Source organism: Convolutriloba macropyga, chromosome 4 (genome assembly GCF_964194025.1).
Source record: "Convolutriloba macropyga chromosome 4, txConMacr16.3, whole genome shotgun sequence".
NCBI lineage: Eukaryota > Metazoa > Xenacoelomorpha > Acoela > Convolutidae > Convolutriloba > Convolutriloba macropyga.
In genome coordinates, this window is record NC_134471.1 from 40,147,779 (window position 1) to 40,165,736 (window position 17,958).

A 17,958-nucleotide genomic window follows, 5' to 3' on the forward strand; every position below is an offset into this window, starting at 1 on the left:
AGCGGAGGATATAACGATCTGCTAGAAACCGAATTCATTCATTTCCACAAAAGATTCCCAAAACATTAAAAATTGAATGTGGACAAATCAGAAAATGTTTAATGGACTAGCTCCGCTTTTTCGGCAGATCCACTAAGAAGCAAGCCAGTCATCCAATAACAAGCATTGGCTATGCCATGGCACTGGTTATGCAGTTCCGTTAGGGCGTTATCTATTGACGTTTGCGCCTTCCTGCGTTGAGAATTTTGGTCATATTCATAAGAAATCGTCGGTTTTCGCTTCCCTAAAACCGGTCAAAGCCCTTACGTTTTTTTCGTTGTTTTGAAAACTTCTTACCAGCCGTTCGGACTATCGAGCCAAACTCTTTCATCGAACTATTATAGTGGCTCTGTCTGAAAAGTTTAGTTCAAAAACACTTGCGCACGAAAACGAAAAATTTTGCTAATTAACTGCTCCTTTACATCAACAGAGGAACAAACAAATTGACTTCTTTGCTGTTTCGACATTTGCTGAAGAAAACAAAGTTAGCATCAACGCCAGTATATCAAATATAGTTTTCACATGGTCACAGATTGACGCCGTTACAAAATTGCTATATTAGCGCACAGAACATAATAAATATTTACATCACAGCCTACCCCATGATATCTTGAAAAGAGACATCGCATTTCCATGTATTTTTAGAACAGGCGGTTTTATTAGCTTAACTTGTCATCAACTGTCAATCGCAGTTTTTTTCAAGATTTCTTTAATTGCCATGAAGTTTCTTTTTTTTTTATTCCCTGATAGATCATTTTGTGCGACAGATCAGAATCTCAATTTCATTCTATATTTTTAAACCAGTTACAAAGGAGCTTTAACAGTTTTCTCCGGTTTTAAAGTCAAAATTGAAAATCGAAAAATATGCAAATGTTATTCATAATATAAAATATATAAATATTTAAATAAAAAGTTATTCGAAATAACGACGTCATTAAGAAACTTTCCCCTTAGTCTTGTATTTTGACAGAGTAAAATGCTATATAACAAAACTAATTGCCCCATAAACTTGCAGTCAGTTCAATTTTGTCTAAGAACTTATTATTTCGTCTAGCGTTATGAATATTTTGAAGAACTGTAAGTCTTCGGTAATCATTTCACATTCTTATGCTATTGTAAACAAACGGTTCATCTCAGCGGATAAACATGTGCTTTTTTTCAGCGTCGGTTTGTCTCAACTCTGCCCGGTACACTAATCCATTCGTACAAGCAAAAGTAATTCCAGCTTTAACTAACAACTTTTGTGGGATATTTGCTCTAAGATTTCTCTCAAGGTTCATGAACTTGGTTTTCATAACAGTTAGACGTCATGATTTTTCGTTTTGGGAAGCAGTTAACATTAGGCTTTAAGGTCAAACTGACTCTACTGGCTATCAATGTTGTAAGCAAAGCTGTAGAGACTGGCAAAAATCCGAACGAAAATATGATAGAAAGAACGCAATTTCCGAAACCTTCTTTTTAACTTAAATTCTCGATAATTCTTTTTTGTTATTTAAAAGTAAAACTTAAAGAAATCAATTGGAACAAATTAAATACTTCTTTAATCAAACTTGGGAAATTAGCAAGTCTATGTATCCAAATTGACAAATCACTTACAGTATTCCAAATGTCATCAAACTCAAAGCCAGTTTTGTGACCTCTAAGGAATTAAAAACATCTCGGAAATTTCTCCGTAAACAAACAGAGTTTTGAAATGAGTTTTTGAGATAAGAGAGCAGATCTATGAATGCTTTATACTAACACAAAAATTATATAAATATAAAAGAAAGTTTTGATATTCCTTTTGTACAAGGAAAAGCTAATCTTGAAGCATAAAAAACACCATCACGGTTTAACAACTGTTTTTTCAAACTTCGGAATCTGCTTTCATGTCTTTCATTTCCTGAACAGCATTTTCCTTTTCAGGGGTGGCCTGATCTTTCTTGCTGCCCTTCCTAGAGTGACCCTGGGTGACTGAGAGGTATGGTGATGGTCCGAACCAGCTGAGAGTAACTGGGAGGAAAATAAGTCCGTGAAATAGACCACAAGCTGCAACTAAAAGAAACACCTGAAACATAAAGTTGAAAGTTAACTGTGCTCACAAAAGGCTGAGGCGTTTGTAAAGTTGTTATAACAGCTAAAAGATTCATTAAAAATGTACAAAACGTCTTGAATGGAAAGCTAACCTTGGGTAGAAAAAAAAGAAAATTTTGTCGCCCCTAGAAGATTGTTTTGATTTTATAAGAAACCAATAATTTTTTTGTAAGTCTGAACAAGGAGAGCCGTTGAAAAAATCGACAGGAAAAAGAATTTTTTTTGGGGGGCGGGGAAATTTTTAAATTTAAGAAAACCAAATTTTTGTGACAATTAGTGCCTCTATATCATAAACTATTGGATTCAACAGCAACGCAAAGGGAACATTATGGTAAATTTTTAATTAAAAGATCCAAATTTACTTTTTTCAACTAAATTGCCTCATTTTTATATAAAATCTCGGGGCACTTATGCTTAACCTCAAACCCACTACCCATAATTCAATTCAGAAACGGACTTCATTGGATTGTCACCGAATTAACCAAAAGGGGTAATTGAGACGTGAATAACAGAACAATGTGGTGAGAAAGATTTTCTTTTTCAAAGTGAAAAATTGTTTTTCTTTTTCAATTCTACATTTTGTTGATTGATCCTGACGCTTTCAATACCTTTTGAACTTCAGCACTCTGTTGGCCTCCAGCTGACTACCCATTTTAGTCAGCAGAAACTGAGGAAAAACGTGGAGAAACCACCACTTTTTTCAATTTATATGAAAAATAAAAAAACACAAATCAGGAAAAGATTTAGGAAACGTATAAAATTATATTTCCATGTAACGTTTCTTGCAAATTTCTGCTGTTCATTGTAAAACTCTAGCAAGGAAGCCCTCCACTGATTGATGTGTTAATATGTCAACAAATAACCGAATTGGTTTTTTAGGGGACATAAAAACATAACAATAGGACAGTCAGGAATTTTTGAAAGAGCAAATGTTTTTTTTTCTTTTCTCAGGCTCCTTACATCAGATTTAAAATGACGATGATAATTCAACTGGTCAAAAGGTGTCATTTAATTTATCAGTCCGGTTCAATGAGATTTCTTTAGGAGCACGTCATATGTTTTCACTTCAAATAACTAACAGGTCAAATTTTTCATTGAGGATAAGAGACTTTTTCTTCAAAATTGTTGCAAAGTATTACCCAAATTCCTTTTCATTAGTTGTTAAAGGGTTTCATATCACTATGAAAAGCTGTATCTATATTATATAAGGGTAATTGCTACCAAGAAGAACAGAACGCAATAATTTGAGAAAAAACAATGAGAAAATTATCTTTCCCAACATTGCTCAATTTAAAATTGTGCAAAATTAGAATTTGTTCCAATATAGAACAAATAAAAAAATTTTGAACAGAGTTCTTACCAGAAAGACAAAACTTAAAAAAAACCATAATTTCTGAGTATGTTGAATATCAAGTGACATTTTTCAGAAAAATTTGCAACTGGATATTGTCTAACTATTGTATAAATTGCATCATTGGAACAGTCTCTGTTTGCTTAAGATTACTTTTGTTTGCGATTGATTATTGCTCTTGCCGAACTTCAATTTTCCAAGGAGCTGTTAAAATCACATCGAAATGAGGGCTGTGATTTTTTTCAGTTTTCATATTAAAGGAAGTTGTAATCATGGTTGCTCCAAAAAATTGTCTTACACGAGCCCTCTTGTTTTATTTAATGTTAAGGTTGATGAGACGTAATAATCCGAATGAGTTTTAGTCGAACAATGCGCTATGATAGAGTAGTCGGTAGGAATATGATAATTTGTCAACACAATAGTTTGTTAGATTTATCGGGTGATGTTTTGAAGATAATATTCATATAATGCTGTGGGTACGATTAAAATGTTTATTTTTTAACTCTAAGATTCAAATCCATAACTGAATGTTTCGGAAGAGCACCCGAAAATAATTAATACAAAGTATCGTGGAAATATTTATACTTTCACATCGCAAAATTCAACCAATCAGATTTTCTTGCGAAGAGATTAATGATAAGGAGGTACCTTGAAGAACGTGGAGAATACGAATGAGGTGGACATGACGAGCGGGAGGAAGGCGAGGAAGGTGGAGAATCCGCCATTGAAAACTGCCACTCCCATCGCACGCAGACATTTGCGCATCCTCTCTACACAAAATACGCAAAATCTAACTAATGCAAAATAATGCATTCACGTGGAAGAACGCTCACACAATTTGAGAAAAACCATAATGCTTTAAAAAAAAAGAAAATCAATAATTTTATTTCCAGTAAATCGTAGGTATTCAAAATTTGAGAACTCCATTAGGTGTAAAATCTTTTTTTTTCAAAATTAAACTCTACAGACAATTCATGACGGAACGGACAACCTGCACTTTTCCAAACGTTTTGAAGCATATAGATGTCCTATGGTGAATGAGGTCCTCTGAAATTGTGATGATTCCTCTTCCCTCGGCTTGTCATTGGTTACATTAAGTGTACTAGGATTTTCTAGAGTTAACCGTTACTCAGTTATACTATAGGTTCCAGAAATGGATCGGATAACCAGTTTCAAAACTTTACGAGATTTTACTCTCTTGATGGTGTCTTACGTTGCTTGGATCCAGTTGAGACCATGAAAGAGTGGCCGATGTGTGCAGCGTAGTCCACAACCAGACCAATAGACAGTACAATCACTATTGTAGTGACCACGTTGATTGTCAGACCCCAGAAATACAGGAACCCAACTACCTCTACCTAAAGTATACACACATACCACTGACATCCAGCACCAGCAAGATTGATTTTTTTTGCCAATTATTATCGAACATTGAGCTTTAAACATCATCTTCATAAAATTCTTGTCAAAGGTCAAGTTCTTAAGTAAGTTTTTAAGTTTTTAAAACTTAAAATATTTTTAATTCAGGATATTTTTAATTCAGGAAAATAGCCGTTTTAAAATCCAAAGCAGCTTAGCAGTCTATTTATTTGTTAAATTCATTCCACGAAAGAAATCGACCTTGGAGAACACCTTTCTACCGATATATTATCTTACACAATTTTTTTCCAACACTCTTTATTGAACTTTATTAAACTCTTTTCCAAATAGAGAATGAAAATGTTCACAAATTTTTCTGTTCTTTTTGCTGTAAATTCGTTAATACTGGCAAGTATTGAAACCACTTGTTACAACTCTAGTTTAAAACAATGCAAAACATACCCGGCATATTGCCGGAAAATAGCCGCCGTTGATTCCAATAAGCATGATTGAGATTGAAAGAATAGATATTGAAAAAAAAAGATTTTTGTACAAAAACATTTTTTAAGTCCGATTTATTTTGATGGCATTTCGTAGTTGAACATAACGTACTTCTGTTTCTTAGACAGAGGCTACAGGGGCTACTATCAATACCAAACATACCCTGCAGATTGCCGGAAAATAGCCGCCGTTGATTCCAATAAGCATGATTGGGATTGAACGAGTAGAATATATTGAAAAAAAAAAGATTTTTGTACAAAAATATTTTTTAAGTCCGATTTATTTTGATGGCATTTCGTAGTTGAACATACTTCTGTTTCTTAGAGAGAGGCTACAAGGGCTACTATCAACACCAATAAGCATTAGAGGTGGTAACTAAGACTTATAGGAACGACGTTCAAATAGCGGGCATCTAAAATTGGGCTTTATGGGTTTATCCCGTTTCTATTTCTGACTTCAATTTTTTATACCGACTCTGTTCATTTTGAATTGCTTTGCTCAGCAACTGATGTTCAAATTCACTTTTAGCAGAATGAGAGAAGAGAGAAACTAGCCTAGAGAAGTCAAAAAGATTTCACGCAAAATGTCAAAAAAGCGGCAAAATGGTAAAGCGAAAAAAAGATTGACGAAGTAAAAAACAATACAAGCGCAATAATAGCCGGCTGAGAAGATGAGAGCGGCTATTAATAAGCATTACAGATGGTAAATAAGACTTATAGGAACGACGTTCAAATAGCGGGCATCTAAAATTGGGCTTTATGGGTTTATCCCGTTTCTACTTCTGACTTCAATTTTTTATAGTGACTCTGTTCATTTTGAATTGCTTTGCTGAGCAACTGATGTTGAAAATCACTTTTAGCAGAATGAGAGAAGAGAGAAACTAGGCTAGAGAAGTCAAAAAGATTTCACGCAAAATGTCGAAAAAGCGGCAAAATGGTAAAGCGAAAAAAAGTTTGACGAAGTAAAAAAAAAAAAAACAAGCGCAATAATAGCCGGCTGAGAAGATGAGAGCGGCTATTAATAAGCATTACAGATGGTAAATAAGACTTATAGGAACGACGTTCAAATAGCGGGCATCTAAAATTGGGCTTTATGGGTTTATCCCGTTTCACTTCTGACTTCAATTTTTTATACTGACTCTGTTCATTTGGAATTGCTTTGCTGAGCAACTGATGTTGAAAATCACTTTTAGCAGAATGAGAGAAGAGAGAAACTAGGTTATAGAAGTCAGAAAGATTTCACCCAAAATGTTGAAAAAGCGGCAAAATGAGGTAAAGCGAAATATTTTTTTATTCGACGAAGTAAAAAAACATAGCAGGACAAGTCCTGACGTACAATTCAAAGAATTTTCATTGACTAAACAGAAAACTAGACCTAGAATGCACTATGAATGGATTGAGAAATAAACCATTTTAAAAAAAAATCAGATAAAAAAATAAGAAAAAAAACTGAAAATCAATGTCAAAATGCCGCATGTGAACAAAAAAACCACTAGCGAGAAATGAAAATTTAATTCAAACAAAAAACTAGGCCTAGAATGAGCTGTGAATGGATTGGGCAAACCCTCTAGAAAAAAATCCGATCCAAAAAATCGAAAAAAACAGTAAAAATCAGAGTGAAATTGCCGAATGTGAACAAAAAACCACTACTGAGAAACCGAATTTTTGTTCAAACACCGTTTTCTCACTCTACTATAAGATTAGAGCGAAAAAAGTTCACGCCGCAAAACCACTCGCTTTTTCGCTCCATTTCCTGTTTCGGCGTGACCAAAATTGCTACTCCAATTTGACTTCAAAAATCATGAAAATGTGTGAACAGATCTTAAAAAAAAGACAGCGCCCCAATACAATTCAAATTCTTTGAATTGTAAAAAATAGGAGCGCTATAATAGCCGGCTGAGAAGATGAGGGCGGCTATTAATTAGTATTTAAACTTTTAATTGATTTTTGCTCTAACCATAGTGAAGACGACACAGCAAAGCACTAGCATAACAGTGACAATGTTGGCAATGAGAACCATACACACTAGAAAGACAACAGCGAAGGCCAGGCCCACATTTCTGAACAACTCCCAGCGGATCACCTGAAACATTATATATCTAGTATAACCTGCGAAAAACAAAGAGTAGATTTAAAATTTATGCTAAAGATGTTTGTGCTTTCATTCATCGCACTGCAATATTTTTTGAACGATCAATGCGGCCCCTTTTAAGCGTCAGAACTTAAAAAGAAAAGCTTCTTTTTAATTCTTTTCTATCAAACGTTTACTACACGGCTCAGAATCAAATTCGCGAAAAGTGCTAAAAATTTTGTGTTCTTAACTTTAAATATAGCCAAAAAAAGTGCGACAACTTTATAGATCTGCAATAATAAAAAACTGGCGATTATTATACGTAGATGGACGGCGCACTATAGTTGAGGGAATATGTTTCAAGTTTTTCGAACAAAGTTTCGCGATGCCTAAAATTGAAAAATATAACAAGACCTGGTTTCTGTTAACGAAAAAATATGACAAGCATTAAATTTAATTCATCAACAACAGAGTGAAAAAAAATCCTTTCACATTTCTTGGAGCGCGAACATAAAGCTGTAATAGAATGAATTTGTAACAAAAGAAAACATTCAAGGCCAATCGCAGTTCAATATTCAACAGCATGATGAAACTTATCTGAGGAGTGAATATTTAATTGTTTTCAAATCTAGAAAAAAGTTATTTTCCTCCAGTTAGAGTAATCGAGTGTTTTGAACAAGATATTTTATGTTGTTGTGGGCATGAGAAACACGTTCTTTTTTTCACCAAGATTTAGTTAAAATAACCAACTGTCTTCAATAGAGCACTGGGAAAAAATAATTTATAAAATACTCGGAGATATATTTATACAAACATACTATAAATTTCACCCATTAAGATTTTGATTATTATATTCATAATAAATAGTCAAGTAGATCGCTCGATTTTATGATGAGAACAATTGAAGGATACAGTTTGTCTCGTGCTCATTTCGCCCCTCACATTCTCACGTGACATATCCCTAATTAAAGCGCTAATAATCCTTTAACATAGCCGGCAGACTGCCGGAATAGCTGCGAAAGAATAGACCTGCGTGCCGTATAATAGAGATAGAAACAGAGACAGATCTAAATTGAAAAAAAAATCAACGTCGCTCAAAAAGCTAGGTAAAAAACAGTCAGCGATAAATTAATAAAGCTTGTTAAAATTCATCCCACAGAAGCCTCTTATTAGGGACCTTTGCCGCACATATGAGTTCATTTGACCTTAAACAAATGCAAATTAAACTTAAGTTTTTAAAGTGCAAAAGTCATTTTATTGAGTGCGGTCGGTCAATTGTGATCAAAATCTAATCACGTTTCTAACTCAACGTTTCTAAAGAGAGTGAGAAATGACGTCACGCGCGCAAACGCCGTTAGTGAGAGGAAGAAGTCATTCAGAAAATTTGACTTTTTCAGCTTTGCTGTGTGAACAAATATAAAACGAAAAAGAGCGTCAGACGACGAAACAAAAAAAAACATAGCAGGACAAATCCTGACGTACAATTCAAAGAATTCTCATTGACTAAACAAAAAACTAGACCTAAGACGGACTATGAGTGAATTGGGAAAATCATTTCTAAAAATATCAGATTAAAAAAACAAAAAAAAACACAGAAAATTAATGTCAACATGCCGCTAGCGAGAACAAAAAACCACTAGCGAGAAATGTTATTCGATTCTAACAAAAAACAACGCCTAGAATTAACTATGAATGGATTGGAAAAACCAATTAGAAAAAGAATCCGATCCAAAAAATTGAAAAAACAGTAAAAACCAAAGTGAAAATGCAGCATGTGAACAAAAACCACTAGCGAGAAAAGAATTTTTGTTCAAACACCGTTTTCTCACTCTACTTTAAAATTAGAGCGAAAAAATTCACGCAGCAAAACCACTCGCTTTTTCGCTCAATTTCCAGTTTCGGCGTGATCAAAATCGCTACTTCAATTTGACTTCAAAAATCATGAAAATGTGTGAACAGATCTTTAAAAAAAAGAGAGCGCCCCAATACAATTCAAATTCTTTGAATTGTAAAAATCAAGAGTACCGCAATATAGCTCCGCTCAGCCTACAGCTTCTCTGCTCTAATAATATTGATAGTTTGTTCTTAATTAATTAATTTCGAGGTCATATTTGGTTCTCATTTCTGTCCAGGACCATAATCTGTAAATTTCAAATGTTGATTCCAAAAAATCAGATGACAAGAAAATGTTTTTCAGGCAGAAATCTGTAGCATGTACCTAAAGTAATTAAAGGTTTAAATTTTTAAGTTTCTTGATGATTTAATGGTATTATTGGTAAATACTAATCCGAAGAAAACTACTTGAAGTTAATATTCTTGAACAGCAGGTGCCAATATTCGTTTGTATGCGTTGTACTCGTACAACACCAAGAAACTTGCCAACCAGATATGTATCCGCTTGAGAGATAAGCAACTATTTACGAAGAATCAATACAGCTCGAGCTAGATATCTACGGAACAACCAAAGACAGGAGCACCGGAGAAACACTCAAGAGACTGAAAATACTTTTGAAACATGCCTTCAACAAACTTCTTCGTATTTCGTGAGCTTCGTATATCTTTGCTATAATAAGTGCCGACTTTACAGAAAGTTTTTTTCCAACTTAAAAGATGGCTTATTCGCTGTCGAAAAACTATTGTGGAGAAAATATCTACAGTAGCTAAAAATTGATAGCGCGCATCCGAAACCGCTCAAAACAGTCTACAATTAGCTGGCATTACTATCCATTTCCAATTAAACGGCGAAACATCTAAATAACTACTTGATAATTGACTCAAACATATCTTTAAACAATTAATATCTCAACTAATGCGTAACTAATTTCAGTGCGTAGCAAAACTCAGATCATCGACCGTTTTGCTCCACTAAAAAAGATTTCACATCAAAAAATAAAGCGTCAACTACAGCACGAGCTCTAATGGACCTGCAGCAGTGTTGACAAACAGCGAATAAGCGTGCTAAGCGCATCGTCGTGTAGAAATTTAAAGAAGACTAGCAGGCCCGCAAAAACATCGCGAGAAAATCATTTAACAGAATAGGTTTGAATGAAATTAGGATTTTTTTAAACCCCAGCCTGGGCTCGAAAATAGGCCTCTCGTTTGAATGCCATAGGTCTTACCACTTACGCCACCAATCCCTATTGTTTGCAAATATTGCTCTATGTAGCAGCAACCTTTTGATCAACTTATTTTTGACTTTGCTGTGTCGCATGTTTAAGAAGCGGTAAGGCTTGTTCAGATGGCGGCATAACGCGTCTCAAAACGCACATACTACGTTACGCATCAAGTTTGAGGAGCTTCAAAACAAGCGGAAATTAGGAGCTTAATCATAGTGACATAGCACTACAAAAATATAACATAGAAAAATAAAGAGGAGGAAAGGAAGAAAGAAACACACGATGAAAAAAACTAATATTTTTGGGCCAATAAAAAAAGGAGCAATGTTCGGCACTAACTCGGGCGCGAACCAATGCCCCTCGCCCAAGAACCATAGGTCTCACTCCTCACGCTACCGATGCGTACTGCATTTGATTATAGCTCCTTCTATAGCAGCAGAATTTTGATCAAAGCCTTTATTGGATCGCCTATTTGTGCGACATGTTTAGTGAGCGCGAACACATGTACAGATAAGGAGGTATGGCGCGTCCCAAAGCGCTTGTCTCATACGCTCGGCTGCAGTTTTAGGGGCAAATAAAGCATGTGACAATATGAGCCCGGTTAACCATTTCGCTCAAGTGCGACTTTCATTTAATAGAATCAGTGGGAAGAAGTAAAAACAATTTAAGCAGACAAAGATTTAAAGACAAAAAAAATAAGAGAAGAGTGGATCGAAGACAACAATTACCTATTTTGGTTCAAGAACTGAATCGCCATTTTTAGCAGTAAATTGGGTGCGCACCCATGGCCCTCGCTTAACTAACATAGGTCTTATCCCTAACGCTAGCGAAGCGTAATGCATTTGTCAGTGGCTCTTTATACATCAGCAATTTTTCGGTCCATGAATTTATTTGCTCACCTGTTTTAGCTGTGCGGCACGCTTAATAAGCGCAAAACAGGTAAAAAAGACAAAAGCAAAAGAAAATAACTAAAAGGAACAAAAACAACGAAAAAAATTCGCCGTCTAGGAAACTATTCGTTTTTTTTCCGCCCAACTCGAACCCCTGTCCCTCGTTTAACAGCCAGTGCTCTCATGCCTCACGCTACCGATGCCCATTGTTTACGTCTATTACCTTTTCTAATAAGCAAATTCTTGGTAGGTGGCTATTTGGCTCGCGTAATTTTGGTATGCGGCTTGCTCAAAAAGCGCAAAAACATGTGCAGATTAGGAGCCTAAATATAGCTGTAAAGCGCGTCTTAAAGCGCATTCGTTACGCTCGGCTGTAGCTCTAAAGACAGAAAGCATCTGAAGATAAAGCGGATAACCATTCCACTCAAATGCGATTTACATTTAAATGACTATAGAAAGAAAAAACAATCTGTAGCAAAGAAAGATAAGAATTAAAGGGGAAGACGAAGAAAGCAAAAAAGAAAGACATGAGTGGATGAAAAACAAAAATTACATCACCCGTTTTTGGGTCAAGAGCGAAAACAAGAGCCATTTTTCGCATCAACTCGGGTGCCAACCCATGTCACCAGCCAGATGTCTTATCCCTTACACCACCGATGCGTATTCAATTGTCTATTGCTCTTTCTGAAGCAGCAAAACTTTAGTCAATGGCTTTAACTGCTCGCCTGCTTTGGTAAGCCTGTTTTGGCTAGTTGTGCAGATTTGGAGCCAAAATATGACAAAGTGAAAAATTGAAAAGAAAGAAACGAAAAAAAAAACGAAAAGGAACGATAAAAAGAACGAAAGAAAAAGAAAACCAACTTCTCAAATGTGAGGTCCAGGAAAATATTTGTTTTTTGGTGTCTTTAGTTAGACTCCAATCACTGACCCTCGCTTAAGAGTCATTGGTCTTATCATCTGCGCTACCGATGTCTATTGCTTACGCCTATTGACCTTTATATTGAGCAAAATTTTGGTTAGTGGCTAATTGGCTCGCTTGTTTTTGCTATGCGGCATGCTTTATGAGTGCAAAAAATGAGCGAATTAGGAGCTTAAATATGGCAATATAGCGCGTCTCAAAACTCATGCATTACACTAGGCTGCATGTTTAAGGGACGCTAAAACATGTGAAGATGGGAGCTTAAACATTGTGGTATAGCATTCGAGTTAGATTTAATATATAGAAGTTAGATAGATAGATAAATGCTATTTCTCATCATCACGCTTTCAATAATATTCAAGGTAGCAAATATTGATCAATGCAAAAATGTGTCCTTTTTGAAGTGTAGACAACAGTTTTCTCCGGAAACAGTTGAACTTCCAATGCAACACACGGTTCTTTTTTCGGTTTTGCATGTTACTGACAATAGATTGGAGGAGTTGTCGAATTCTATTTTCAATGAACTCTTTCCCAAAAGGATCTCTTTGTTGACTTCAAACAGAGGAATTGAAAAATTAAGATTACGATGCAAAAAGCATAATAGTGCGAAGAGCAATAAAATTTGAGTTTCCGAAATTTACAGACCACCTTAAACTTTCAAAGTTCATTTTTGCGGCGTGATTTATTCCTAAAGCGACTCATCTAATCTAACAGCTACGCCAGAATTCTTTATTGAAAACAAATTTAATTGTCTGGAGCGACTTTTTAGGTAGAGCATTCTGCAATTATCTCCCACAGCAACAAACTAAAACGTCGAACATCTTCATTCTTTTCTTTTTTTTTCAGCGCTGTTACTGATGCTCAGTGAAACAATGACGCAAAATGGTTAGCTGGCTTTTAATTGTTAAGTTAAAAGCAAAATGCTTTCAACTGGGCGTCTGGACTGCGAGAAAGCTTTAAAATTCAGAGAGTTAAAGAGATGCCTTGGGTTCATTTTGGTGCATGCTCTGGGTATATGCTCATTAATAAGCTGAATATGAGAAGACATCGTGGATAATCTGCTGGTTTAAACATACCCGGCAGATTGCCGGAAAATAGCCGCCGTTGATTCCAATAAGCATGATTGGGATTGAACGAATAGAATATATTGAAAAAAAAAGATTTTTGTACAAAAATTATTTTTAAGTCCGATTTATTTTGATGGCATTTCGTAGTTGAACATACTTCTGTTTCTTAGAGAGAGGCTACAGGGGCTACTATCAACACCAATAAGCATTAGAGGTGGTAACTAAGACTTATAGGAACGACGTTCAAATAGCGGGCATCTAAAATTGGGCTTTATGGGTTTATCCCGTTTCTATTTCTGACTTCAATTTTTTATACCGACTGTTCATTTTGAATTGCTTTGCTTAGCAACTGATGTTCAAATTCACTTTTAGCAGAATGAGAGAAGAGAGAAACTAGCCTAGAGAAGTCAAAGGATTTCACGCAAAATGTCGAAAAAGCGGCAAAATGGTAAAGCGAAAAAAAGTTTGACGAAGTAAAAAAAAACATAGCAGGACAAGTCCTGACGTACAATTCAAAGAATTTTCATTGACTAAACAGAAAAATTAGACCTAGAATGGACTATAATTGAATTGAAAAAACCATTTTAAAAAAAAATCAGAACAAAAAAATAAGAAATAAACAGAAAATCAATGTCAAAATGCCGCATGTGAACAAAAAACCACTAGCGAGAAATGAAATTTTAATTCAAACAAAAAGCTAGGCCTAGAATGAGCTCTGAATGGATTGGGAAAACCAATTAAAAAATATCCGATCCAAAAAATCGAAAAAACAGTAAAAATCAGAGTGAAATTGCCGCATGTGGACAAAAAACCACTACCGAGAAACCGAATTTTTGTTCAAACATCGTTTTCTCACTCTACTTTAAAATTAGAGCGAAAAAAATTCACGCCGCAAAACCACTCGCTTTTTCGCTCCATTTCCTGTTTCGGCGTGACCAAAATCACCACTCCAATTTGACTTCAAAAATCATGAAAATGTGTGAACAGATCTTAAAAAAAAAGACAGCGCCCCAATACAATTCAAATTCTTTGAATTGTAAAAAAAAATACGAGCGCAATAATAGCGGGCTGAGAAGATGAGGGCGGCTATTAATCAACTAAAACGAATTCGTAATAGCACAAAGCATCTGATAGAGTTCGCAAATCAATGCTCCTTTTATGCGCTTAATGACACGTTTCATATTCATGATATGAGCTATTTCAGATTCAATACCTGATTGTTCTCAGCTAATAAATTAATTGATTGTGCAAGATTAACGAAAACAACCATTCTTGTACTGATTTTCTCAAGTTTCGTTTATATAGTTTTTTTGTAGAACCTCAGTTGCCTCAAATAGCCAGACACACAGCGTAAATAAACATAATAGAGGCAGAGATAAATAACGAAGAAGTGATTCGGAAAAGCATTAAAAAAAACCACATTAAAAAGCGGATAAACAGTAAAAACATGTCAATTGTCGCACGGATAAAAAATCGCAAGCGATTTTTTGTTTAAACACCGTTTTTCCACTCTAATTTAAAATTAGTAAAAAAAAATTCACGCCGCAAAGCCGCTCACTCCACCTTTTGTTTCGGCGTGACCAAAATTATAGAATCCTTAGGGTCTATAATCGATATATTGGATGCCAAATTTAGACAAACACTGAATTATAAAAACGCAAGATTTGAGAAAAACTGGATCGGGTATCTTGAACAAAATTTGCGCAAATTTTAAAAGCTGAGATTACCTAACTTTCAATACAGTTAGTGTGAACTTATTGCTAAGACGTGATGTGCTAGTTGCAATATTTGCGATGCGTTAAACAATATTAAACAACTTGCAAAGTTATGAATTAACCTTGAATCCCTCCCAGGTGAGTAGAATTTCCGAGTAAATGAAAGCATTGTCCTCTCCTAAGTTGAGATTGTCCACAATGGCCCTGGAATTGTCCATAGCCTCTATCCCTTCAATGCTCTTGGATGTTTTCGAATACCAGAACATCATACGAGAACTCTGAAACAGATAAACCAATCAAAATAGTTAGAAACATAACCATGGGAGAATAAAAAAAGTATTTCTAAGTAAAGCTAGCAGGGAACAGCTGAGCCTCATTTTAAGAAATTTATACGTTTCAACAAGTTTTTATGATTACATCATTAAAAGTTGGGCTCCGGAATAAACGATTTCTCAAACATTTTCGCAATTTATTAGCCGGTTTCGGTTAGAAATTTCAAGAGAGTTGTCTGTTCAGGGCTCAAAAATCATGACTCAACTATAACCCACCAAATGAAGCAGCAGAGTCAGTTACTACTTGTAGTATTACGCTAACCGTGATATTGGTTCCCTCTTTGTTGAAGTTGACTTCCTTCTTGTATTTGAGTCCCTGTCTCTGATTCACGAAGGTGTAGACTGCTCCAAGAAAGTCCTCATTGGTCTTGAATTGATCTGAAAAAATTGTGTTCGTAGCAAGGGTAAAGATTTTTAGAAAGAGAGGACTCAACAGCATTTGTTTGATAGAATCATTTTTCATTTTAGAATTAACGTGCGGAATACAGAAATCAGACCAACAGCAGGACTGCAATGACCTAGATAAGAAGAAATAGAATGAGAAAGTCTGTCTTACCGTGACCATTTCCAAAAGAATTCAAAGATTAACGAAACTATTATATAAATAACTGATTTTCAAATGCAAATCACCTCACAAAAATTGTTTGCCTGTTTAATTGTTTCTCGGATTTGTCGAGATCAAAAATGGAGATTTAGACCAAATCTAAAAATTTACTTTGAAATTAGGGCGCTAACAGTTTTGCTGCAGTGTCAGGTAGAATCCGATACGTTTACAGACGCACAATATTAGATGATATCAGCCAATTGAACACGTTAAGACTGCCGTTTTGCCAAGAAACTTATTTTGCCAAGAAACCGGCACCCATAGCAAGGTACTGTGAGCAAAATCTAACAAGCAAAAAGATAATACAACGCCCATCTTCAAGCAAAACATTGGTTTCGAGCAAGAACAAACCCCGAGAGAGATATTGTCAGTTTAAGATTCTAGCCAATCTCAAAAAACCCCTAAATGCTAACAGTAATAACAAGAAGTCTAAGGAATAGTAAATATAACCGACTAACGTCGGGAGAATTGCTCTCAAACGACTGGTTTCGTCATTAGATGGCTTTGATGGGGAGTTTATGTAGTTTAGATGGCGAAGAAGGACCCCAATGGGAAGAAACTGCTCAAAGAGAATTTATTTCGACCTTGAACATTGCCAATCGTTCTTTTTTTACTAAGTGTTACTATCTAAGCCACTGTTAAACTAAGTCATATGCTCGAAAACAAAAGAAACGTTCCAAAAAAGTCAGTTTAAGTCATGAACAAACTTGCTACAGCTAAACAAAACCATAACTGGAAGATCTCCAGAAGAACCGAGAAGCGGCGGGTATTTGCAAACCAAACTCTAATTGTAGCCGAAACAAATATCTTTTGTTTTAAAACTATTATTTTTTTGCTTACTGAGAGTCAAAACAATTGCTAAATACTTCAATCCATGCCATCGCAAAATGTCAGCAAGGACATCGTTGAAGCAGGTGCATTTAAGACAACATTCAGAAACCAAAATAAATATTAACCAAAAACTATGAATAAAAACTCGGTGTAATTGTACAAAACGATAAACTTTTGTTTCATTAGAAACACATATGGTAACAATGAACAATATCCAAAACATTTTAGACGGAAAAACTGTTAAGCTGATTACTAACATATCTGCAGCCGGTTGGAAAAGCATAAGTTAAACATTCTTAGAAAGTGAAATGAGTAAATAAAGCCTAAAAAAAGTTTCACGAAAAATGGCGCTACAGCATTTCATAGAACGCAACAAAAACTCTCTCGTGTTGGATATATCTTTGTTAACATGAATTAAAACTGTTACAAAATTAAAATTTATCGGGACTCAGAAAAACAAACTTAAACCTCAAATATTAGTTAACCTACAGAAAATTTTTTAAAGTAGCGTGATTTATGTTTTTAAAAACATAACAATACATTTAAAAAATTTCCAGAGATCCACAATGGTAAATAAAACCAACTGCAAAAAAACCTGAGGAAAAAAGTAAAATCTTTAAATTTTGTTAACAACTCATAAATGCAGAGCAAATAAAACTGTAGGCAAAAACTCAGCATAGATATTTGAGAGAAAAAAAGACGAAAAGCTAGAATGTGGAGCTTAAGGACAAGTTGCATATAGAGGCATCATCATAATCAAAATTAAAAAATAAAGTTCAAATTTCATTTAGAGTTGAAATTCAAATTTCAAAAAATGAATTAAAACAACAAGAAAAACAAGTAGAAGAGAAATTAAAGCTGAAATACAAGTACATCTAATTATTTAGCATTGAATGTTCAGTAAAACTGAACTGAATCCTCATGTCAAACGAAAACAATAAAAACAGATTTCAAACGTTCATAATATTGAAATATTTTCTCGAAAAAAAGCAAATAAGCAAATAAGAAACAACTTCTCAGTGAAATTTCAAAAACTTAACAGCAAAGGAATAAATGCATAATCAAAAACACAAGCTTAAACAGAACACAGA

At 34.9% G+C, this 17,958-nt stretch overlaps 2 protein-coding genes across 3 annotated transcripts in view; one reads left to right on the top strand and one right to left on the bottom strand.

The window, feature by feature from the left end:
* The window catches only part of LOC142337669 (polyadenylate-binding protein-interacting protein 1-like), a 509,163-nt gene that overhangs the window by 132,477 nt on the left and 358,728 nt on the right, over positions 1-17,958 (top strand). The gene's annotated exons all lie outside the window — the stretch shown is intronic.
* The window catches only part of LOC142337667 (patched domain-containing protein 3-like), a 72,686-nt gene continuing 56,266 nt past the window's right edge, over positions 1,539-17,958 (bottom strand). The window contains exons 15-20 of the mRNA XM_075387083.1: positions 15,695-15,810; positions 15,223-15,378; positions 7,280-7,405; positions 4,677-4,821; positions 4,112-4,233; positions 1,539-2,086 (exon numbers count right to left, since the gene is read on the bottom strand). Coding sequence (XP_075243198.1) covers positions 1,886-2,086; positions 4,112-4,233; positions 4,677-4,821; positions 7,280-7,405; positions 15,223-15,378; positions 15,695-15,810 — 866 coding nt within the window. The 3' untranslated portion in view covers positions 1,539-1,885. The remainder of the gene's footprint in view (positions 2,087-4,111; positions 4,234-4,676; positions 4,822-7,279; positions 7,406-15,222; positions 15,379-15,694; positions 15,811-17,958) is intronic.